At 50.8% G+C, this 26394-nt stretch overlaps 1 protein-coding gene across 1 annotated transcript in view; it reads left to right on the top strand.

Annotated features, from left to right (window-relative positions):
* Positions 1-434: 434 nt before the first annotated feature.
* Positions 435-26394, top strand: part of LOC140075821 (inactive dipeptidyl peptidase 10-like) — a 77592-nt gene continuing 51632 nt past the window's right edge. Inside the window, exons 1-3 of the mRNA XM_072122169.1 lie at positions 435-662; positions 12303-12417; positions 18950-19045. Coding sequence (XP_071978270.1) covers positions 606-662; positions 12303-12417; positions 18950-19045 — 268 coding nt within the window. The 5' untranslated portion in view covers positions 435-605. The remainder of the gene's footprint in view (positions 663-12302; positions 12418-18949; positions 19046-26394) is intronic.

Here is a 26394-nt window from a genome sequence, read left to right as displayed (position 1 = left end):
AGGGGGGTATTTGCAGTATTTGGAGGCAGCTGCTGTATATAGGAGGGTAGCTGCTGTATATAAGGGGGGTAGCTGCTGTATATAAAGGATGGGAGCTGCTGTATATAGGGGTAAATGCTGTATATAAGGGATGGGAGCTGCTGTGTATAGGGAGTACCTGCTGTATATAGGGGGTGAGAGCTGCTGTATATAGGGGGTAGATGCTGTATATAGTGGGGTAGATGCTGTATATAGGGGGTAGCCGCTGTATATAGTGGGGTAGCCGCTGTATATAGTGGGGTAGCCGCTGTATATAGGGGGGTAGCCGCTGTACATAGGGGGTAGATGCTGTATATAGGGGGGTAGCCGCTGTACATAGGGGGGTAGATGCTGTATATAGGGGGGTAGCCGCTGTATACTGTGCTGTGCGGAGCAGCGTCACGCTGGGGGCGGGGTCTGTCTGGGCTGGGGGAGGGGCGGTGCTCATCTTTGGATGTGACGTGCTGCAGAATGCTGCAGATTATCCCCCGGGCTCCGCACATTGACCCCTGACTGCAGACCCCCGGAGCCCCCGGGCATGTGACACTGACACCCGGATACACCCGAAGCTTCTCCTCACCCGCACAATGACCGCCATGAAGGAGCAGCCGAGCATGAGCCGGGCCAGCAACCCCCCGGAGCAGGTACCTGCCCCCACTACCTCCTCAGCCGCGGTACATGGACTGCATGTATGACCGGCTCCATCCGGTGACCCCTTCCCCATAATCTCCATCCGGAGGACCCCCTCCCCATTATCTCCATCAAGAGACCCTCCATTATCTCCATCCGGAGACCCCCCTCCCCATTTATCTCCATCCGGAGAGGACCACCCAGCATCTCCATCCAGAGACCCCCCCATTATCTACATCCGGAGAGGACCACCCAGCATCTCCATCCAGAGACCCCCCCATTATCTACATCCGGAGAGGACCACCCAGCATCTCCATCCAGAGACCCCCCCATTATCTACATCCGGAGAGGACCACCCAGCATCTCCATCCAGAGACCCCCCCATTATCTACATCCGGAGAACCTCCATCCAGAGACCCCCCCACAGTATCTCCATCTAGAGACCCCCCCCCGTATCTCCATCTAGAGACCCCCCCAGTATCTCCATCTAGAGACCCCCCCAGTATCTCCATCTAGAGACCCCCCCAGTATCTCCATCTAGAGACCCCCCCAGTATCTCCATCTAGAGACCCCCCCAGTATCTCCATCTAGAGACCCCCCCAGTATCTCCATCTAGAGACCCCCCCAGTATCTCCATCTAGAGACCCCCCCAGTATCTCCATCTAGAGACCCCCCCCAGTATCTCCATCTAGAGACCCCCCCCCCCAGTATCTCCATCTAGAGACACCCCCCCCAGTATCTCCATCCAGAGACACCCCCCCCCCCCATTATCTACATCTGGAGACCCCCCACAGCATCTCCATCCAGAGACCCCCCCCAATTATCTACATCCTGAGACCCCCCCCCCCCAGCATCTCCATCCAGAGACCCCTCCCAATTATCTACATCCGGAGACCCCCCCCGGCATCTCCATCCAGAGACCCCTCCCAATTATCTACATTCGGAGACCCCCCCAGCATCTCCATCCAGAGAACCCTCCCAATTATCTACATTCGGAGACCCCCCCAGCATCTCCATCCAGAGACCCCTCCCAATTATCTACATCCGGAGACCCCCCCAGCATCTCCATCCAGAGGACCCCCCCCCCCCATTATCTCCATCAAGAGATCCCCCTGCTATCTCCATATAGAGACCCCCCCATTATCTGCATACAGAGCCCCCCCCTTCCCCGCTATCTCCATCCAGTGCCCTCCCCCTATTATCTGCATCCAGACCCCCCCCCCCCCAGTATCTCCATCCGGAGACCCCCCCCCCAGTATCTCCATCCAGAGACCCCCCCCCCCCCCGTATCTCCATCTAGAGACCTCCCCAACAGTATCTCCATCCCCCCCAGCATCTCCATCCCCCCCAGCATCTCCATCCAGAGACACTCCACCCCCCTATTATCTGCATCCGAAGGCCCCCCCCCCCCCCCCGTATTACTCCTCTGGTGTCAGGTCATGGGACAGCCCCTGACCCTCCTGCCTGCAGGTGGACACTTCCTGTGGCTGCTGATGGCTGTGGTCCTTGACAGTCCTCCGGGTCCTGCACCAGTACTGCCCCTCTTACCCGTGCTGCTCTCTGGACTTCTACCCTCTGCACTTGTTTGGTGCTCTGCAGACTTGTCCATACTGTGACCTGTAGGTAGCAGAAAGGAAGGTCCATCTATATGTGATGTACAGATGCGGGTCAGTACTGGAGCTCTCAGCCGTGCGCATCGGGTCAACACTCTTCCTATATCTTGCCTCCATGCGCCCCTTGGCTTGTGGTACCCCACATTAATTTCTTGCCCAGAGATTCTGGTGGTCGTATTCCACGGTGGTCACCAAGGTGGATAAGAGGAGGATGAGACTGGCTATTATGCCAGAGGGTTCTGTGTTCTGTCTCAAGGACTTTGGTGTGGGCCGGTTCCAGCACCTCTGTATACAGTCAGGTACCTTGTGCTGTTGTGGTCCTGATGTGGTCTTCATGCCCCCCATGCTTCTCCTAAGGGTATAGAGGCTCCTTTGTGCCGGTTTTTGGGCCTCCCTTTGTAGCGTCTGGTGGCCTCTCCGGCCATGGTGCTTGATGCCCCCTTACAGCTGAGTGGGATTTCTGACCTAGTGGTGATGGGGCTGGAGCGGGTCACACCCTTGCCCATACACCTAGACCAGACAATAGAAGGGAACTACCTGTTCTCTCCGAATACTCTACAAATTACATTTTGGTCCAATTGTTGTGTAGTGGCGGCACTATGGATGTCTTAGAACCCCTCTATAGGAGAAGGCAGGGGGTTCCTCCCGTCATTGAGTTGTTCCCCCATTATTTGTTGCCTCCATAAGAGACCTTTGATGGATGATGGACTCATGGGCTTTTCCTGGTCTGTAGGTGGCTGCACTATGGACTATGACCCGGTTATAATAGCTGGGGGTGTGACGCGATGTCTTGGGGCAACGTAAGGAATGGATCGATATACGGCAGGGATAATGGGTGAGACATGGGAAGTAGGGAACGGCAGTAAGTGTGGGGCCTACGGTGCAGAACTTCTAATCCATGTTGGAGCAGACATTGTGTCCTGTCCACCATCTTTCAGGGATATCTAATCACTTTTCATTTTGGAGAAGAATAAAATGACATTACCCTGGACCCTGGGGGGTGTTTCAGCTTTGCAGATGGTTGAGGGGCTGTAGGTCGGATAAGTTACTCCATACATTTTTTTAAGGGAGAAGGTTTTATTGAGTTGATTTTAGAAGTTCACTGAAGCCCAGAACTACACAGGAGGACCCGGTCACTGACCTGCAGCCCAGAACTACACAGGAGGACCCGGTCACTGACCTGCAGCCCAGAACTACACAGGAGGACCCGGTCACTGACCTGCAGCCCAGAACTACACAGGAGGACCCGGTCACTGACCTGCAGCCCAGAACTACACAGGAGGACCCGGTCACTGACCTGCAGCCCAGAACTACACAGGAGGACCCGGTCACTGACCTGCAGCCCAGAACTACACGGGAGGACCCGGTCACTGACCTGTAGCCCAGAACTACACAGGAGGACCCGGTCACTGACCTGCAGCCCAGAACTACACAGGAGGACCCGGTCACTGACCTGCAGCCCAGAACTACACAGGAGGACCCGGTCACTGACCTGCAGCCCAGAACTACACAGGAGGACCCGGTCACTGACCTGCAGCCCAGAACTACACGGGAGGACCCGGTCACTGACCTGTAGCCCAGAACTACACAGGAGGACCCGGTCACTGACCTGCAGCCCAGAACTACACAGGAGGACCCGGTCACTGACCTGCAGCCCAGAACTACACAGGAGGACCCGGTCACTGACCTGCAGCCCAGAACTACACAGGAGGACCCGGTCACTGACCTGCAGCCCAGAACTACACGGGAGGACCCGGTCACTGACCTGTAGCCCAGAACTACACAGGAGGACCCGGTCACTGACCTGCAGCCCAGAACTACACAGGAGGACCCGGTCACTGACCTGCAGCCCAGAACTACACAGGAGGACCCGGTCACTGACCTGCAGCCCAGAACTACACAGGAGGACCCGGTCACTGACCTGCAGCCCAGAACTACACGGGAGGACCCGGTCACTGACCTGTAGCCCAGAACTACACAGGAGGACCCGGTCACTGACCTGCAGCCCAGAACTACACAGGAGGACCCGGTCACTGACCTGCAGCCCAGAACTACACAGGAGGACCCGGTCACTGACCTGCAGCCCAGAACTACACAGGAGGACCCGGTCACTGACCTGCAGCCCAGAACTACACGGGAGGACCCGGTCACTGACCTGTAGCCCAGAACTACACAGGAGGACCCGGTCACTGACCTGCAGCCCAGAACTACACAGGAGGACACGGTCACTGACCTGCAGCCCAGAACTACACAGGAGGACACGGTCACTGACCTGCAGCCCAGAACTACACAGGAGGACACGGTCACTGACCTGCAGCCCAGAACTACACAGGAGGACCCGGTCACTGACCTGTAGCCCAGAACTACACAGGAGGACCCGGTCACTGACCTGTAGCCCAGAACTACACAGGAGGACCCGGTCACTGACCTGTAGCCCAGAACTACACAGGAGGACCCGGTCACTGACCTGTAGCCCAGAACTACACAGGAGGACCCGGTCACTGACCTGCAGCCCAGAACTACACAGGAGGACCCGGTCACTGACCTGCAGCCCAGAACTACACGGGAGGACCCGGTCACTGACCTGTAGCCCAGAACTACACGGGAGGACCCGGTCACTGACCTGTAGCCCAGAACTACACAGGAGGACCCGGTCACTGACCTGCAGCCCAGAACTACACAGGAGGACCCGGTCACTGACCTGCAGCCCAGAACTACACAGGAGGACCCGGTCACTGACCTGTAGCCCAGATCTACACAGGAGGACCCGGTCACTGACCTGCAGCCCAGAACTACACAGGAGGACCCGGTCACTGACCTGCAGCCCAGAACTACACAGGAGGACCCGGTCACTGACCTGCAGCCCAGAACTACACAGGAGGACCCGGTCACTGACCTATAGCCCAGAACTACACAAGAGGACCCGGTCACTGACCTGCAGCCCAGAACTACACAGGAGGACCCGGTCACTGACCTGCAGCCCAGAACTACACAGGAGGACCCGGTCACTGACCTGCAGCCCAGAACTACACAGGAGGACCCGGTCACTGACCTGCAGCCCAGAACTACACAGGAGGACCCGGTCACTGGAGGATGAGTACAACCCTGATAACACCATCCAAAACTTGAAGCATGGGGGTTGGAAACATTGAATTTTGGGCATAGATGGAAATGGCGGCCCGGTACGGGCGGTACGTGTGGCACCATTCCGCGCCGTAAAAGGGGAAAGGATACAGCATGCTTTGTCTTTCCCTGTGTGTGAGGGCCTTGTGGCGCTGTTCTCTATGGAGAGGGTAGGGGTCACCCCTTCTCCTCTATAGTGCCCAGCCCGACAAACATACTGCTGTGTGAATGTACACTAAAGGGAATTTAAGTCAAGTGAGCCAGACGCAACAAGACTGGAGGGCAACAGAACACCTTATGTAACCACCTGTAAGGGCACTTTAAGAAATTACCTTTAACACAAATATCAGTAAACTTTATCCGTGTAAGTAACTTCCAAAACATGAACGACACTTCTTGCTGGGTGGAAAATTTGGTCACCGCTTTATTTTTTTTAATATATATTAACCAGTAATATCTAAAAATCAGGCACTTGGGATAGAATGACACATTTTTGAGCATTGGAAGCTGTATGTTCAGCTGGACTCCCAGCTGGTAAGTCGGCCAACCGAGCAACCACCATCTCACGTCTTCCATCATTCCTCCTGCTGTGACTCGAATTACCTATAAAATACAAAGGTAAAACATTACAAAAAACATAACATCTCAATAACAACATAGGGAGGGAGGGAACAGCTTGAGTGTCGCTTCAAAGAGGGAGACAACATTGAGTGATCAGCTATATAAACCCCTATGTTCTGTTGGAGGGGAGGACATTGTGAGCTAACAGGGGAGGGGTGAGAACACATTTTAAAGCCACAGCCTATTAAAGTGCAATAGTACCCAAACTTTTAACCCTTTTGCATCTAATAACAGCAGCTCCCTGTTTAGGGGTACCTTCCTTAATCAGTCAGGTGTAGCCCACATATTATGAAGATCCCAGCTTGGACATAATTGTGACCATTATATGCCACTTTCCTATATTCCTCCCTCCTAGAAGGGAATACCAGAATAAAAGAGACAGGGGGCAGTATTTCCATGCCGGAGGAGAATGCCTCCAAGTTTAGTAATTGTTTTATTTAATCGTTCCTGTGTGTTCGTATAATAAATAAAGAGAATAGATAATTTAAGAATAAAAGTTAGATTTTACCCTTTATCTACAAGCCCTTTCCCCTTACAATAGGTGGTACACCTGGCAGAAATCGGACCAGTCATTTTTTGGATTTAACTTCTATCACTACCAGGATGATGTGAAGCAGCTGGGCACCTTAAGGATCGTGTTTCCTTTATGACCCAGTGCGGTGGCATCATCCAGAAAATCAACTTTGAAGTGAGATGTAACCTGGTTGTATAAAGTCATGGAGGCGGAGATTTTAACACAAGTCAAGCTCTCTCTTCCTCAGAAGGCCCCTTCACTGTAATTGATGGTCCTGCATCCAGACATCACTAACCAGATCTCCTGAAGTCATGATGCATGATGTCAGTCACCGTGGCGGAGGCGTGCAGAGTTGACATCAATGTTAAACTCCCCGCCTCCTTGACTTTATACAACCAATTTACTTCTTGCTTCAAAGTTGATTCTGGTAGTGGTTTATTAGGCCAATTGCTGATGACAGGTTCCCTTTAATGTCCTGAAGTGGTCGAGCCAGTCTCCAGACCTGAACTCCATCAGAAACCTTATCAGGGAGATAAACTCTACGTCCCACATTTATTTAAGGGTCTGCACCAGTTTTGTGTCGCGGCTGCTCTGTGTTCGACAAGACCTAAAGCGGCTGTTACTGCTCAGTCTGACCGTGCGCCAAATTTATTACTGACTGTGCTCAATTCCGCAGCAGTGCTCCAAAAAAAAAGGTGACACTTTCTAAGCAGCACAGCAGGCGCCCCACCCACCTGTGCAGCACAGCAGGCGCCCCACCCACCCGCACGGCACAGCAGGCGCCCACACACCCGCGCAGCACAGCAGGAGCTCCACCCACGCAGCACAGCAGGCGCCCCACCCACCCGTGCAGCACAGCAGGCGCCCCACTCACCCGCGCAGCACAGCAGGCGCCCCACCCGCGCAGCACAGCAGGCGCCCCACCCGCGCAGCACAGCAGGCGCCCCACCCGCGCAGCACAGCACGCGCCCCCAACCACCTGCGCAGCACAGCAGGAGCTCCACCCACGCAGCACAGCAGGCGCCCCACCCACCCGTGCAGCACAGCAGGCGCCCCACTCACCCGCGCAGCACAGCAGGCGCCCCACCCGCGCAGCACAGCAGGCGCCCCACCCACCCGCGCAGCACAGCACGCGCCCCCAACCACCTGCGCAGCACAGAACGGGCCCCACCCCCCGCACTAATTTTGATGAATCTGGGCCAATGCTGCCCGGTGACAGTCTTGAAATCTTGATCTGGAGGAGATCTGTATGGAGGACTGGGCCAAAATCAATGCAGTGCAAACTACAAGAAATACCGGAAGTGTGTGACCTCAGTAATTTGTTTTCGTACCAAATATTACCTTCTGTTTTTCTATGATATCAAATATTTATTTTGTGCACTAGAATGGTAATTTATTATTTAAAAATCATATAATTTAATTTTCTGGATTTTCTGTTTAGATTCTGACTCTGGCCCATGGGGGAGCTGCAGTTGAGGCTTTTGGCTAGTGTGGGGGTGAGGGGGGAGGGGGCGACGTGACTGTTGGCTACTGTAGGAGGGGTGTGGGGCCCTTGTGCTACCTCATGTCATTGTTCGGCTTTCTGGTTGCTCTGAAAGGGTTAATTGTACTGATAATATCGTGTAATAATTATTAAGCTGTAAATACATTACACTGTACTAAAATCACATTCATCCCTTTGACAGAAGTATTGAGGCTCATGTATCCCCCAGTGACACCCCCGCTATTGATAATAGCAGAGATTTATTTAAAGGGAACAGGGACATAAACCTTAAATCTAAATATATTTTCGTAAACTGCCATTAGAATGTATTGCCCTGACATTGTCCCTCTACAGGCCTGGAAATTATTGGGTCCTAAAGCTGTATGCAAACGACCTGGGATGGGTCCAACGAGCCACAACCCTAGTTCTTGACTGGCAGCCTGTATAATGGTGTGACACTCCTGGTGCTGGAGCCCCCTGCAGCCTGTGTGTGTATGAGATACCCCTATACAGCAAAGAAGTGGCTTCTTTGCTGCCCTCCTGGACACCAGGCCTTGCTCCAAGAGTCTCCGCAGTCTCACAGTGCGTGCAGATGCCTCACACCTGCCTGCTGCCATTCCTGAGCAAGCTCTGCACTGCTGGGAGCCCCATCCCCAAGCTGAGACACTTGTAGGAGACGGTCCTGGCCCTTGCTGGTCCTTCTTGGGCCCCTGGAGCCTTTTTGGTAACAATGGAGCCTCTCTCCTGGAATTCCTTGATGATGCGATAGATTGGTGACTGAGGTGCAATCTTTCCAGCTGCGATACTCTTCCCTGTTAGGCCAGTTTTGTGCAGTGCAATGATGACTGCATGTGTTTCTGTAGAGATAACCATGGTTAACAGAAGAGATACAATGATGCCAAGCTCCAGCCTCCTTTTATAGTGTCCAGTGGTGTGATTTTTACTTAATCATGACAGATTGATCTCCAGCCCTGTCCTCATCAGCACCCGCACCTGTGTTACTGGAGACATCACTGACACCATGTTAGCGGCTCCTTTAAGGCGCCTGCAATGAATTTGAAATGTGTTTTGGGGGAAAAAGTTCATTTTCTAGGCAAATATTGACTTTGCAATTCATTGCTGTTAAGCTGATCACTCTGTATAACATTCTGGAGTATATGCAAATTACCATTATAAAACCTGATGCAGTAGACTTTTTGTAAAAATTAACATTTGTATCATTCTCAAAACTTTTGACCATGACTGTAGTGCTGGCGCCTCCTGTAGCCTGTGTGTGTATGAGATACTCCTATACACATAACTGACAGCCTGTATAATGATGTGACACTCCTAGTGCTGGTGCCCCCTGCAGCCTGTGTGTGTATGAGATACTCCTATACACATGACTGACAGCCTGTACAATGATGTGACACTCCTAGTGCTGGCGCCCCCTGCAGCCTATGTGTATGAGATACTCCTATACACATAACTGACAGCCTGTACAATGATGTGACACTCCTAGTGCTGGCGCCCCCTGAAGCCTGTGTGTATGAGATACTCCTATACACATGACTGACAGCCTGTACAATGATGTGCCACTCCTAGTGCTGGCGCCCCCTGCAGCCTGTGTGTATGAGATACTCCTATACACATGACTGACAGCCTGTACAATGATGTGACACTCCTAGTGCTGGCGCCCCCTGCAGCCTGTGTGTGTATGAGATACTCCTATACACTAGCTGATGTCTGTGTCTCTTGCACTAGCAATGCTTTACTATACATTACATGTGGTCTACCTTATTATGTGTGCACAGTGTCCAACCACAGGCCTTTTATGTTGGGGAAACAGGCCAGAGACTCCATCACTGCATGAACTCGCACCAATCTGATATCAAATATGAAAGGAAAGATCTCCCAGTGGCTGCACCTTTCTCCAGAGAGGACCACACTATGGAAGATTTGCAGATTAAGATTTTAATGGGACATTTTAAGACACAGAGGGAAAGGAAAGAATCCGAGTATAAATTAATGGAGAGACTCCACACCTTACAAAGTGGCCTTAACATTCATGCAGCTTCATGACCCCCGACCTCTGACCTGGAGGCCACTAGCAGATAAGAGCCAGGGCTCTCTTCTCCCGCCTCACAGGTTTTTAGTCTGTTTAGTGACGTCCTCTCATAAATAAGATGTCCCTGTATTTATCAATCTGCTGTGGTAAAGTTTTTTTTCTTTTTTTAATATCCTTTAATGATCACTCGTGGGTGTATAAAATGCTGTGAATTTTCTGTTTCATGCATAACATCATGTCTGATGAAGAGAACTAGTATTCTCCAAAGCTCCACCATCAAATATACTCACCATCAGAAAGGTATCGCCTTTACTATATATTACACCCAGACATGAGCAGGGGGAGGGGTGACACAGGTGACATCACTCCCTATTCCCAGCTTCATTTACATAATAAAGACAAGATTAATGTATGGATTAGATAAAGGCTGGGATGGATCCTTGTGAGCTTCCACGACAGGTAACAGGACAGGACTAGTGACACAGACCTGATGACAGGTGTCCTTTTAATGTACTAAACCGACTTTTTTAAAGAAAATCAGAATCCATCCTGATATATCATGTTATAGACACTGTGGGAATCTTCTTATATTTGTTACCCATGGCCTCCTTCTTTCTAAAATCAACTTTTATAATTATGCAAAATGATGCAGTGCTGTAGCTTCAAAGGCTGTTTTATAGATTGCGACCTCCCCCTGTGTCTTCATCAAACCCCATCGCCCATATAGATTGTGTCCTCACCTCGTGTCTCCATCTACCCTCCATATAGATTGTGTCCTCACCTCGTGTCTCCATCTACCCTCCATATAGATTGTGTCCCCACCTCGTGTCTCCATCTACCCTCCATATAGATTGTGTCCTCACCCCGTGTCTCCATCTACCCTCCATATAGATTGTGTCCTCACCTCGTGTCTCCATCTACCCTCCATATAGATTGTGTCCTCACCTCGTGTCTCCATCTACTCTCCATATAGATTGTGTCCTCACCTCATGTGTCCATCTACCCTCCATATAGATTGTGTCCTCACCTCGTGTCTCCATCTACCCTCCATATAGATTGTGACCTCACCTCGTGTCTCCATCTACCCTCCATATAGATTGTGTCCTCACCTCGTGTCTCCATCTACCCTCCATATAGATTGTGACCTCACCTCGTGTCTCCATCTACCCTCCATATAGATTGTGACCTCACCTTGTGTCTCCATCTACCCTCCATATAGATTGTGTCCTCACCTCGTGTCTCCATCTACCCTCCATATAGATTGTGTCCTCACCTCGTGTCTCCATCTACCCTCCATATAGATTGTGTCCTCACCTCGTGTCTCCATCTACCCTCCATATAGATTGTGTCCTCACCTCGTGTCTCCATCTACCCTCCATATAGATTGTGTCCTCACCTCGTGTCTCCATCTACCCTCCATATAGATTGTGTCCTCACCTCGTGTCTCCATCTACCCTCCATATAGATTGTGTCCTCACCTCGCGTCTCCATCTACCCTCCATATAGATTGTGTCCTCACCTCGTGTCTCCATCTACCCTCCATATAGATTGTGGCCTCACCTCGTGTCTCCATCTACCCTCCATATAGAGTATGACCTCACCTCGTGTCTCCATCTACCCTCCATATAGATTGTGGCCTCACCTCGTGTCTCCATCTACCCTCCATATAGATTGTGTCCTCACCTCGTGTCTCCATCTACCCTCCATATAGATTGTGTCCTCACCTCGTGTCTCCATCTACCCTCCATATAGATTGTGTCCTCACCTCGTGTCTCCATCTACCCTCCATATAGATTGTGTCCTCACCTCGTGTCTCCATCTACCCTCCATATAGATTGTGTCCTCACCTCGTGTCTCCATCTACCCTCCATATAGATTGTGTCCTCACCTCGTGTCTCCATCTACCCTCCATATAGATTGTGTCCTCACCTCGTGTCTCCATCTACCCTCCATATAGATTGTGTCCTCACCTCATGTCTCCATCTACCCTCCATATAGATTGTGCCCTCACCTCGTGTCTCCATCTACCCTCCATATAGATTGTGTCCTCACCTGATGTCTCCATCTACCTCCATATAGATTGTGACCTCCCCCTGTGTCTCCATCTACCCTCCATATAGATTGTGCCCTCACCTCGTGTCTCCATCTACCCTCCATATAACCTCGTGTCTTCTTTACTCTCGCGGACTCCCCCCTATCTTCCTGATTCTGCTCTGGGGTCCATTAACACTTCCATATCTGCTTTCTGTTTAGGAAATAGGAAATAGCAGCCCCCCGCAGAGGAACTGGAAGGGCATCGCTATCGCTCTGCTGGTCATCCTGGTGGTCTGCTCCCTGATCACCATGTCCGTCATCCTCCTGACTCCAGGTACGTGCCGCACTCTGTTGTGACCATATACGTGACAATATGGTCAGTGGTAGAACACGACCCACAAGAGGCCCCGAGCAGAGGCACTTGTGAAGGACTCGGCCATCTTCTGCCTTGCGGCTCAGCCCCCTCCTCCCGTCCTCGCTGATGGTCGAGGGGAATATTATTTGGTGTTGGGGAATATAACCTGGTCACAGGAGGAGGATTGTGGGATTGTTATCCATTCGGGGGCAGGAATATATGGAATCCTCCACCCCTTTATAGGTGATACCCCCCTCCCACAATTACGTGAGTTTCTTGGTACAGGATGGTGACTTGTATGATACTGGGTTTATTACCCTGCTCCCATTACCAGTAAGGAGGGTTATTTCCCTCCCCCATTACAGAGCTATCACCCCCCTCCTCCCCATTACCCACCGATGTAGGGGGTAACTACCCTGCCCCCATTACCTACCAGTGTGGGGGTTATTACCCTGCTTTATGCCTCGATGAGTCCATGGTGTTGGATTTTGGTGCTGGAGTTTTTACGATGATTCAGGCTGCAGTCACTTGAATATTTGTAGGATTGCTAAAATATATTTCTGAATAATTTTTCCCAATTATTTTTTTTGCTCTGAAAAATAAACCCACAAGTCAGTTTTGTGCAGAGATAAACAGAGATTCCCCCAATAGCGTAGGCCTCTGCATTGTATAAGCAGCCTGGTATTCCTGAGAAAGACCCCAAGCCTAATGATCCCGTGCCAGATAGTGGCCGCAGGCTCCTCCAGGGTTTGGGGGGCACTGGTCAGATAATGTCCATATGCTCTATTGCAAGGCTGTAGAAATAAAGTTATAAATCATTCATGGATTAATCTCTGCACATAGCAGCAAGGGCCCTGTACCCAAGAGCTTACAGTCTATGAGGATGAGGGGGTGACACAACAGCTTACAGTCTATGTGGATGAAGGGGGGAAACAAGAGCTTACAGTCTATGAGGATGAGGGGGTGACACAAGAGCTTACAGTCTATGAGGATGAGGGGGTGACACAAGAGCTTACAGTCTATGAGGATGCGGGGGGGACACGAGCTTACAGTCTATGAGGAGGTGACACAAGAGCTTACAGTCTATGAGGATGAGGGGGTGACACAAGAGCTTACAGTCTATGAGGAGGTGACACAAGAGCTTACAGTCTATGAGGATGAGGGGGTGACACAAGAGCTTACAGTCTATGACGATGAGGGGGTGATACAAGAGCTTACAGTCTATGAGGATGAGGGGGTGACACAAGAGCTTACAGTCTATGAGGATGAGGGGGTGACACAAGAGCTTACAGTCTATGAGGATGAGGGGGTGACACAAGAGCTTACAGTCTATGAGGATGAGGGGGTGACACAAGAGCTTACAGTCTATGAGGATGAGGGGGGACACAAGAGCTTACAGTCTATGAGGATGAGGAGGTGACACAAGAGCTTTCAGTCTATGTGGATGAGGGGTTGACACAAGAGCTTACAGTCTATGAGGATGAGGGGGTGATACAAGAGCTTACAGTCTATGAGGATGAGGGGATGACACAAGAGCTTACAGTTTATGAGGATGAGGGGGTGACACAAGAGCTTACAGTCATTGAGGATGAAGGGGGTGACACAAGAGCTTACAGTCTATGAGGATGAAGGGGGTGACACAAGAGCTTACAGTCTATGAGGATGAGGGGGTGACACAAGAGCTTACAGTCTATGAGGATGAGGGGGTGACACAAGAGGTATAAGAGCTTGTATAATGACCCAGTCATTCCTTATAAGGGAACAGTATAAAATCCTTTGATAAGTAAAAACTCTGCTGCTAGAACCAGCCATTAGCTGCATATTATATACAGAGTTCAAGGTGAAAGTGACTACAGAGAAGCCTGGAGCTTGGTATCTGGTGTTTGCCGGATAACAGATGGGAGGAGGACGCAGGATGGATTACTAGAGAGAGAGATGACATTTCATTCAGTTACCGTGTGTGATAAATCTGCCTAAAGAGATGGGTTTTATGAGCATGTTTGAGACATTAAAAGTTTGCGTATTAGTCTGAGGAAGGTCATTCCAGAGAATTGGTGCAGCTCAGGAGAAGTCCTGGAGACGTGCATGAGAGGTTAAGGTAGAGATTAATCTTATATCACTGGCAGATGGAAGAGCACGTGTTGGGGGTATAGACTGAGATGAGAGAAGAGGTAGGAAGGTGCAGCTTTGTGGAGATATTTGTCAATGAGGGTTATTATTTTAAAATGTATTTGAAGGGGATGGGCAAACATAGCTGTGACTGGCACAAAGTGGAAGCATCTGTGTCGCTTTTGGGCTGAAGGCAATGACTGGCTGCATTATGAATAGCTTGTAGAGGAGAGAGTTTAGTGATTGGAAGATGATTATTAAGGAGTTGCAGGAGTCTAGTGGAGAGTGAATCAGAACGACAATTATAATAATAATTAATAATCTTTATTTATATTGGGCCATCAATTAGCATTTTAGAACTTTCAATTGTAATAAATGGGCAGGTTCAGGAGAGGTTTTTGAGATGCAGGCGACAAGACCAAGCAAGAGATTGAATATACAGTATAAAGGAGAGGTCAGGGTCCAGCACAACCCCAAGACAGCGGCTTGTGTCCCAGTGCTATAGAGATCCCACAGACCGAGATGGAGAGGTCGGGGTTGGGTAAGTTAGTAGATGTTTGAAAGATAAGAAGTTCAGTTTTGGAAACATTGGGTTTCAAGAAGAGAGAGCACATGATGTTAGAGACAGTAGAGAGACAGTCACTGGTGTTCTGGAGTAAGGCCGGGCTGATGTTACGTCCAGAGGTACATAGATGGGTATCTTTTAGCATACAGATAATGCTGGAAACCAAATCTGCTGATGGTTTGTCCAACGGGAGCAGTATAGAGAGAGAAGAGAAGAGGACCCTGGACTGAGCCCTGAGGAACCCCGACACTGAGAGGAAGATGAGAAGAGAAAGATCCAGAAAAGGAGACACTGGAAGTGCGGTCAGAGAGATAAGGAAGAAAACCAAGAGAGTGCAGTGTCCTTTAGGCCAATGGAGTGAAGCATCCTGAGGAGGAGCTGGTGGTCCACAGTATCGAACGCTGCGGAGAGATCCAGAAGAATGAGGAGAGAATAGTCACCTTTGGATTTTGCAGTGAGGAGATCATTGGAGACTTTAGAAAGAGCAGTTTCAGTGGAATACATAGGGCGGAAACCAGATTGTAGGGGATCGAGGAGGGAGTTAGCTGAGAGATGGCGGGTTAGTCACGAATAGACCAGGCGTTCCAGGAGTTTGGAGATGAAAGGGAGGTTAGAATCTGGTCTGTAGTTAGTAGCATTGGATGGGTCCAGGGAAGGTTTGTTTAGCTATGGGGTAACAACCGCATGCTTAAAAGAAGAGGTTGAAGACTTTAGTGAGGCGAGAAGTGACTGCTGGGGAGAGACAAGACGTGACGTGTACGAGATGTGAGGGGATGGGGTCACTGATGCAGGTAGTGGGGCGAGCAGAGGAAAGGAGCCTGGACACTTTTTCCGTTGTAACTGGCTCATCGGAAGAGTGCGAACAGATACCGCAGGATTAATGGACTGAGTGGATTGAGCAATTATTTCCTGGCGAATACAATCAATTTTATCCTTAAAGTAGGTGGCCAGATCTTCAGCCCCAAGGTCTGTGACAGGTGGCTGCACCTTTGGTGTTAGTAAGGAGTGAAGAGCATCAAAAACCCTTTTGGGGTTGTTATAGAGAGAGGATATTAGATTAATAGACCTGTTTAGTAAGTGAAGGGCAGAGTTACAGGTTTTGAGTATAAATTTGAAGTGCAGAAAGTCCGTAGATGTGCGCCATTTTTTCCACAGATGTTCGGCACTCCTGGAGCACTGCCGAAGGAAATAAGCTTTGTGTGTCAAGTTTGCCTGCGTCTGTGTTGAAAATTGTTAATAGAAAATGGTGGCATCTCATCTAGGGCACTTCTAAACGTATGATTATAGTGGTTAGTAGCCAGGTTTGGACAGGTGAGAGAGGAGATGGGGGACAGTGCAGACTGTAAGGTTTCTGTGAGTTGGTGAGTATCAGTGACACATGGGTTTGAGCGAAGAGCAGAAGGATTCTGAGAAGGTGAAGGATTATTGAAAGTAAAAGAAAGGACGTTATGGTCTGAAAGCGGAAAGGAAGAATTGGTAAAATTAGATATTGAAGAAAGTCGGGAGAAGACCAAGTCTATGATGTTTCCTTCATTATCAGTGGGGGAATCAGAAAATTCTGAAAGACCTAGAGAAGTAGTTAGTGCTAAGAGCGGAGAGGCAGGAGGGGAAAGGGGAGTGTTAACAGGGATGTTGAAGTCGCCCATGATGATGGTTGGAATGTCACAGGATAGAAAGTGATAGAGCCAAGAGGCAAAGTGGTCAAGTAACTGGGTGAGCCGGTAGGACGGTAAACTACAGCCATACTAAGAGAGAATGGGCGGAAAAGTCTGAGGGATGTGAAGATGGGAAAAAGAAAGAGGGTACAGAAAGAATGACCTGAAAAGTCCAACGTGGCGTTAGTAGTATGCCTACCCCTCCTCCTGCCTATTCTTAGATCTGGAGCAGTGTGAAAAGTGAAAGCCGCCATAAGACAAAGCAGTGAGGGAGGCAGAGTCATCCTGCTGGATCCATGTTTCAGTTATCAAAGCAAAGGAAAGAAAGAGGTCATGAACAGATTCTAGTTTATTGCAGACAGAGCTGGGACGTTTAAAAGGGGTTATGGAGGGAGGAGAAGAGTGGGGATACACTGAATCTGTGTGAAGTATTAAAATAAGCAGAAGGTGGGCCTGGGTTAGGAGAGATGTCCTCTGCAGCAAGCAGGAGGAGAAATAAGAGAAACAAAAGATGTTTCAGTGATTCTGTCAGATCTGGTGTCCAGCACGTGGATAATCACGTCGTGGTATCTGGTGTTCAGCACGAGGATAGTGACGTCGTGGTATCTGGTGTCCAGCGCGAGGATAGTGACGTCGTGGTATCTGGTGTTCAGCGCGAGGATAGTGACGTCGTGGTATCTGGTGTTCAGCGTGAGGATAGTGACGTCGTGGTATCTGGTGTTCAGCGCGAGGATAGTGACGTCGTCGTATCTGGTGTTCAGCGTGAGGATAGTGACGTCGTGGTATCTGGTGTTCAGCGCGAGGATAGTGACGTCGTCGTATCTGGTGTCCAGCGCGAGGATAGTGACGTCGTCGTATCTGCAGCTAAAATTCTGGTAATGCAGATTGTCAAAAACAGAAAAGTAGTGGCGGCCGGGATATTTAGAGCTGTCAGTCTCCACCAGCCTGAATGGGAGCCTTTCAAAGGCCAGTTTTTGAAAAATATTTCTATTCAGGATCAAAGCTTATGCTTTTTTTTTGGTGTTTCGGCCACTGGAGTTCATGTTTACTCTGCAGGTGCCTGGTCATACATGAGGAGCTCATCCCCTATCGCCAAAAAATTTGGCGATAGGAGATGTTACCAAAGTAAACAGCTCCTAGTGCTAAAGCAAATGCCGCAGTGTTAGAGTGATAGCGTTACCGGAAACCTCGGCCGGACCACTCTCAAAGCTGTCCAGTGTATTCATGAGAAGACGTGTTTGTGGGCGGGTTTAGGGGCAGTTACTGCCGCAGTCACCGCTGGCCTATGGAGCGAGCGTGGTGGTCCGACGAAGAGGAAATCTTGGAATTCTATCTCTGCTCCTGGGGCAAGGGCATGTGGATGAGCCATGGGCCATGGATTCCCAGCTAGGAGAGTCTTCATACAGCATGCACTGCTCCTCGACTTGTGGCTGAAATGGTTTTGCTACTTTGATAGCTGGTGAGGAGGACTCTGCACAACTGAGGATGAGTGCGACAAAGATAATCCCATGGAAGTTGATTCACTGTCTGCCATGTAATTAACCAATGTCTCAACTTTGTGAGGCCTGTTGGGGCCTACCAGTACACACTCTGTCTCTTGTGTGTCTGGACATATGGGGGCACATTTACTTATCCGGTCCGGAGGAGTTACCGAAAGTGCATTGTCCTTGTATAACGCTCTGTGCCGGGATTCAATAAGATTGTGCGCCCGATTTCCTGCATGTGTCGCTTTCCCGCTCAGGTCTGTCGGAGTTCTTGCGACACAATTTTTAAGTTAAATCCCGCGGTTTGTCCAAATCCGTCGGATCATCCGACCACCCGCCCCCAATTTGTGTCGCATGAAAACCGTCGCAATTGCGCCAAATCCGATCACGTGCGACACAATCGCCTGCTAAATACCTGTCCCAGTGGCGTGATCCCGACGGAAATGCGGCCGTGGGACCCTTAGTAAATAAGCCCCATGATGTTGCAGCGTCACATGTCCAGCCCGATCAATCACAGGCATGCCTTCAGAGGACGTGCCTGTGGTTGGTAGCTGTAAGCACCTTGATTGGCTGCAATGTTCTGACCTTGTCGCTTGTGTCCCAGGCAGGTTCTGACCTATTTGGTTCTGTCCAGCTGAGGTTCTGACCTAGTCGGTTCTAATATAATAATAAATATGAATATTTTTGTTCTTTTGCAGATGAAATGACAAATTCTCCAGAGAAGATCCTGACCCTGGATGACCTTTTCAGTCGAGACTTCAGTATCCACAATCCTGATCCTAGGTGGATCAGTGGTAAGTGATAGCCGTGTACATTGGGCAGCCTTATGTTGTCCAGCCTGGCTCTTCTTTCCCAGTCCCTATGCCGCATTCGTTGGGAGCGCAGCACAAGCGCGGGCCAACTCCAATACTTACCTTTCCTCGCTCCACCTAAGCTGCAGCCGTCTTCTTCTTTGCTCCAGTGTGCTCCTGCTGTACACGCCGTCTCTGAAGCTAGCACACATAATGTAATGACATCATAACGTATGCTGGCTTCAGAGCTGGCGCATGGAGTGCACACTGGAGCAAAGAAGAGGACAGCTGCTGCTTCGGGGAAGCGAGAAAAGGTAAGTAAATAGTTTTTTTTCTACAAGAGTGGGAGAGGACAAGAAGCACTGGGAGCACTAGGGGAGCACAGTGGCTAATGGGGGAATTGGGGGAGCATTGTATCTGTTTGGGGGACACTGTGGAAGCACTGTGGCTCCTGGGGCACTGGGGGAGCACTGTGGGAACATTGTGACTGCTGGGGGCACTGTGGGAACATTGTGACTGCTGGGGGCACTGTGGGAACATTGTGACTGCAGGGGGCACTGTGGGAACATTGTGGCTGCTGGGGGCACTGTGGAAGCACTGTGGCTGCTGGGGCACTGTGGGAACATTGTGGCTGCTGGGGCACTGTGGGAACATTGTGGCTGCTGGGGCACTGTGGGAACATTGTGGCTGCTGGGGCACTGTGGGAACATTGTGGCTGCTGGGGCACTGTGGGAACATTGTGGCTGCTGGGGCACTGTGGGAACATTGTGGCTGCTGGGGCACTGTGGGAACATTGTGGCTGCTGGGGCACTGTGGGAACATTGTGGCTGCTGGGGCACTGTGGGAACATTGTGGCTGCTGGGGCACTGTGGGAACATTGTGGCTGCTGGGGCACTGTGGGAACATTGTGGCTGCTGGGGGCACTGGGGGAGCACTGTAGGTGCTGGAGGTACTGTGGGAGCACTGTGGCTGTTGGGGGCACTGTGGATGTTGCCTTGGGGGCACTGTGATTGTTGCCCTGGGGGGCACTGTGATTGTTGCCCTGGTGGGCACTGTGATTGTTGCCCTGGGGGGCACTGTGATTGTTGCCCTGGGGGACACTGTGATTGTTGCCTTGGGGGGCACTGTGATTGTTGCCTTGGGGGGCACTGTGATTGTTGCCTTGGGGGGCACTGTGATTGTTGCCTTGGGGGGCACTGTGATTGTTGCCTTGGGGGGCACTGTGATTACTTGTTGTTGTGGGGCACATACAAGCCATGTCGGCGTCTCAGGTTATGGTTATTTAACCATCAAAGATCTGATTGTATTAATAACACTGTTTAAAGGCAACTACTGAACAGCTCAAATATATACATTTATACATTAATAAAATGACAGTCGGCCCCTTTACGGCAATCACAAGGCTGACTTGGCCCCCTGTGAAAATGGGTTTGGCCCCCCTGCCTTTATATTACTGTATATGAGTGTTATTGTATAAATGACACCAGGATGTGTGTGTAGACATCACATGGCCTGTAGTTGGGGATGACCCCACAGCCTGCAGTTATTAGCTTGGATGTTTAGCCCTTTGAGTATTTTCAGGACTTGTTTTTGGTGAATGGGGCGCCATGTCCAGTATATGGGGGTGGGGACAACGCGGGGCACAGATATCTCGGTCCAGTTCCTTGGTCAAATCAATGCTGGCATTACCCCCAGGGTTAGCAGCACCAGGGCCACAGCATACACTCCACTCATATACGATCGAGCCCTGTCCCTCAGTGCATGGAGCCGCTAGGGACCTGACCTGCATCATCCCCAGCGGTGCTGTCCTGCCCCAACATCCATCGGCTCCAAAGTGACATCTCCACTTCATCATCAGTCATCTTCTCCTAGTAATATGAGGGAGCACAGTCCTCTTATCCTAGTCAGTGGAAAGAGCACAGTCCTCTTGTCCTAGTCAGTGGAAAGAGCACAGTCCTCTTGTCCTAGTCAATGGAAGAAGTACAGTCATCTTGTCCTAGTAACACGAGGGAGCGCTGTCATCTTCTCCTAGTAACACGAGGTAGCGCAGTCATCTTCTCCTAGTAACACGAGGGAGCGCAGTCATCTTCTCCTAGTAACACGAGGGAGCGCAGTCATCTTCTCCTAGTAACACGAGGGAGCGCAGTCATCTTCTCCTAGTAACACGAGGGAGCTCAGTCATCTTCTCCTAGTAACACGAGGGAGCGTAGTCATCTTCTCCTAGTAACATGAGGGAGCGTAGTCATCTTCTCCTAGTAACACGAGGGAGCGTAGTCATCTTCTCCTAGTAACACGAGGGAGCGTAGTCATCTTCTCCTAGTAACACGAGGGAGCGCTGTCATCTTCTCCTAGTAACACGAGGGAGCGCAGTCATCTTCTCCTAGTAACACGGGGGAGCGCAGTCATCTTCTCCTAGTAACACGAGGGAGCGCAGTCATCTTCTCCTAGTAACACGAGGGAGCGCAGTCATCTTCTCCTAGTAACACGAGGGAGCGCAGTCATCTTCTCCTAGTAACACGAGGGAGCGCAGTCATCTTCTCCTAGTAACACGAGGGAGCGCAGTCATCTTCTCCTAGTAACACGAGGGAGCGCAGTCATCTTCTCCTAGTAACACGAGGGAGCGCTGTCATCTTCTCCTAGTAACACGAGGGAGCGCTGTCATCTTCTCCTAGTAACACGAGGGAGCGCAGTCATCTTCTCCTAGTAACACGAGGGAGCGCAGTCATCTTCTCCTAGTAACACGAGGGAGCGCATTCATCTTCTCCTAGTAACATGGGGGAGCGCAGTCATCTTCTCCTAGTAACACGAGGGAGCGCTGTCATCTTCTCCTAGTAACACGAGGGAGCGCAGTCATCTTCTCCTAGTAACACGAGGGAGCGTAGTCATCTTCTCCTAGTAACACGAGGGAGCGCAGTCATCTTCTCCTAGTAACACGGGGGAGCGCAGTCATCTTCTCCTAGTAACACGAGGGAGCGCAGTCATCTTCTCCTAGTAACACGAGGGAGCGCAGTCATCTTCTCCTAGTAACACGAGGGAGCGCAGTCATCTTCTCCTAGTAACACGAGGGAGCGCAGTCATCTTCTCCTAGTAACACGAGGGAGCGCAGTCATCTTCTCCTAGTAACACGAGGGAGCGCAGTCATCTTCTCCTAGTAACACGAGGGAGCGCAGTCATCTTCTCCTAGTAACACGAGGGAGCGCAGTCATCTTCTCCTAGTAACACGAGGGAGCGCTGTCATCTTCTCCTAGTAACACGAGGGAGCGCTGTCATCTTCTCCTAGTAACACGAGGGAGCGCAGTCATCTTCTCCTAGTAACACGAGGGAGCGCAGTCATCTTCTCCTAGTAACACGAGGGAGCGCAGTCATCTTCTCCTAGTAACATGGGGGAGCGCAGTCATCTTCTCCTAGTAACACGAGGGAGCGCAGTCATCTTCTCCTAGTAACACGAGGGAGCGCAGTCATCTTCTCCTAGTAACATGAGGGAGCGCAGTCATCTTCTCCTAGTAACACGAGGGAGCGCAGTCATCTTCTCCTAGTAACACGAGGGAGCGCAGTCATCTTCTCCTAGTAACACGAGGGAGCTCAGTCATCTTCTCCTAGTAACATGGGGGAGCGCAGTCATCTTCTCCTAGTAACATGAGGGAGCGCAGTCATCTTCTCCTAGTAACACGAGGGAGCGCAGTCATCTTCTCCTAGTAACACGAGGGAGCGCAGTCATCTTCTCCTAGTAACACGAGGGAGCGCAGTCATCTTCTCCTAGTAACACGAGGGAGCGCAGTCATCTTCTCCTAGTAACACGAGGGAGCGCAGTCATCTTCTCCTAGTAACATGAGGGAGCGCATTCATCTTCTCCTAGTAACACGAGGGAGCGCAGTCATCTTGTCCTAGTAACACGAGGGAGCGCAGTTATCTTCTCCTAGTAACAGGAGGGAGCGCAGTCATCTTCTCCTAGTAACACGAGGGAGCGCAGTCATCTTCTCCTAGTAACACGAGGGAGCGCAGTCATCTTCTCCTAGTAACACGAGGGAGCGCAGTCATCTTCTCCTAGTAACACGAGGGAGCGTAGTCATCTTCTCCTAGTAACACGAGGGAGCTCAGTCATCTTCTCCTAGTAACATGAGGGAGCGCAGTCATCTTCTCCTAGTAACACGAGGGAGCTCAGTCATCTTCTCCTAGTAACACGAGGGAGCTCAGTCATCTTCTCCTAGTAACACGAGGGAGCGCAGTCATCTTCTCCTAGTAACACGAGGGAGCGTAGTCATCTTCTCCTAGTAACACGAGGGAGCGCAGTCATCTTCTCCTAGTAACACGAGGGAGCGCAGTCATCTTCTCCTAGTAACACGAGGGAGCGCAGTCATCTTCTCCTAGTAACACGAGGGAGTGTAGTCATCTTCTCCTAGTAACATGAGGGAGCGCAGTCATCTTCTCCTAGTAACACGAGGGAGCGTAGTCATCTTCTCCTAGTAACACGAGGGAGCTCAGTCATCTTCTCCTAGTAACACGAGGGAGCGTAGTCATCTTCTCCTAGTAACACGAGGGAGCTCAGTCATCTTCTCCTAGTAACACGAGGGAGCGTAGTCATCTTCTCCTAGTAACACGAGGGAGTGCTGTCATCTTCTCCTAGTAACACGAGGGAGCGCAGTCATCTTCTCCTAGTAACATGGGGGAGCGCAGTCATCTTCTCCTAGTAACACGAGGGAGCGCAGTCATCTTCTCCTAGTAACACGAGGGAGCGTAGTCATCTTCTCCTAGTAACACGAGGGAGCTCAGTCATCTTCTCCTAGTAACACGAGGGAGCGTAGTCATCTTCTCCTAGTAACACGAGGGAGCGCTGTCATCTTCTCCTAGTAACACGAGGGAGCGCAGTCATCTTCTCCTAGTAACATGGGGGAGCGCAGTCATCTTCTCCTAGTAACACGAGGGAGCGCAGTCATCTTCTCCTAGTAACACGAGGGAGCGCAGTCATCTTCTCCTAGTAACACGAGGGAGCGCAGTCATCTTCTCCTAGTAACACGAGGGAGCGCAGTCATCTTCTCCTAGTAACACGAGGGAACGCAGTCATCTTCTCCTAGTAACACGAGGGAGCGCTGTCATCTTCTCCTAGTAACACGAGGGAGCGCTGTCATCTTCTCCTAGTAACACGAGGGAGCGCAGTCATCTTCTCCTAGTAACACGAGGGAGCGCAGTCATCTTCTCCTAGTAACACGAGGGAGCGCAGTCATCTTCTCCTAGTAACACGGGGGAGCGCAGTCATCTTCTCCTAGTAACACGAGGGAGCGCAGTCATCTTCTCCTAGTAACATGAGGGAGCGCAGTCATCTTCTCCTAGTAACACGAGGGAGCGCAGTCATCTTCTCCTAGTAACACGAGGGAGCGCAGTCATCTTCTCCTAGTAACACGAGGGAGCTCAGTCATCTTCTCCTAGTAACACGGGGGAGCGCAGTCATCTTCTCCTAGTAACATGAGGGAGCGCAGTCATCTTCTCCTAGTAACACGAGGGAGCGCAGTCATCTTCTCCTAGTAACACGAGGGAGCGCAGTCATCTTCTCCTAGTAACACGAGGGAGCGCAGTCATCTTCTCCTAGTAACACGAGGGAGCGCAGTCATCTTCTCCTAGTAACACGAGGGAGCGCAGTCATCTTCTCCTAGTAACACGAGGGAGCGCAGTCATCTTCTCCTAGTAACATGAGGGAGCGCAGTCATCTTCTCCTAGTAACACGAGGGAGCGCAGTCATCTTCTCCTAGTAACACGAGGGAGCGCAGTCATCTTCTCCTAGTAACACGAGGGAGCTCAGTCATCTTCTCCTAGTAACACGGGGGAGCGCAGTCATCTTCTCCTAGTAACATGAGGGAGCGCAGTCATCTTCTCCTAGTAACACGAGGGAGCGCAGTCATCTACTCCTAGTAACACGAGGGAGCGCAGTCATCTTCTCCTAGTAACACGAGGGAGCGCAGTCATCTTCTCCTAGTAACACGAGGGAGTGTAGTCATCTTCTCCTAGTAACATGAGGGAGCGCAGTCATCTTCTCCTAGTAACACGAGGGAGCGTAGTCATCTTCTCCTAGTAACACGAGGGAGCTCAGTCATCTTCTCCTAGTAACACGAGGGAGCGTAGTCATCTTCTCCTAGTAACACGAGGGAGCTCAGTCATCTTCTCCTAGTAACACGAGGGAGCGTAGTCATCTTCTCCTAGTAACACGAGGGAGTGTAGTCATCTTCTCCTAGTAACATGAGGGAGCGCAGTCATCTTCTCCTAGTAACACGAGGGAGCGTAGTCATCTTCTCCTAGTAACACGAGGGAGCTCAGTCATCTTCTCCTAGTAACACGAGGGAGCGTAGTCATCTTCTCCTAGTAACACGAGGGAGCTCAGTCATCTTCTCCTAGTAACACGAGGGAGCGTAGTCATCTTCTCCTAGTAACACGAGGGAGTGCTGTCATCTTCTCCTAGTAACACGAGGGAGCGCAGTCATCTTCTCCTAGTAACATGGGGGAGCGCAGTCATCTTCTCCTAGTAACACGAGGGAGCGCAGTCATCTTCTCCTAGTAACACGAGGGAGCGTAGTCATCTTCTCCTAGTAACACGAGGGAGCTCAGTCATCTTCTCCTAGTAACACGAGGGAGCTCAGTCATCTTCTCCTAGTAACACGGGGGAGCGCAGTCATCTTCTCCTAGTAACACGAGGGAGCGCAGTCATCTTCTCCTAGTAACATGAGGGAGCGCAGTCATCTTCTCCTAGTAACACGAGGGAGCGCAGTCATCTTCTCCTAGTAACACGAGGGAGCGCAGTCATCTTCTCCTAGTAACACGAGGGAGCGCAGTCATCTTCTCCTAGTAACACGAGGGAGCGCAGTCATCTTCTCCTAGTAACACGAGGGAGCGCAGTCATCTTCTCCTAGTAACACGAGGGAGCGCAGTCATCTTCTCCTAGTAACACGAGGGAGTGTAGTCATCTTCTCCTAGTAACATGAGGGAGCGCAGTCATCTTCTCCTAGTAACACGAGGGAGCGTAGTCATCTTCTCCTAGTAACACGAGGGAGCTCAGTCATCTTCTCCTAGTAACACGAGGGAGCGTAGTCATCTTCTCCTAGTAACACGAGGGAGCTCAGTCATCTTCTCCTAGTAACACGAGGGAGCGTAGTCATCTTCTCCTAGTAACACGAGGGAGTGCTGTCATCTTCTCCTAGTAACACGAGGGAGCGCAGTCATCTTCTCCTAGTAACATGGGGGAGCGCAGTCATCTTCTCCTAGTAACACGAGGGAGCGCAGTCATCTTCTCCTAGTAACACGAGGGAGCGTAGTCATCTTCTCCTAGTAACACGAGGGAGCTCAGTCATCTTCTCCTAGTAACACGA

Source organism: Engystomops pustulosus, chromosome 8 (assembly GCF_040894005.1).
Source record: "Engystomops pustulosus chromosome 8, aEngPut4.maternal, whole genome shotgun sequence".
Classification (NCBI taxonomy): domain Eukaryota; kingdom Metazoa; phylum Chordata; class Amphibia; order Anura; family Leptodactylidae; genus Engystomops; species Engystomops pustulosus.
This window is presented reverse-complemented; position numbering and strand designations above follow the sequence as displayed.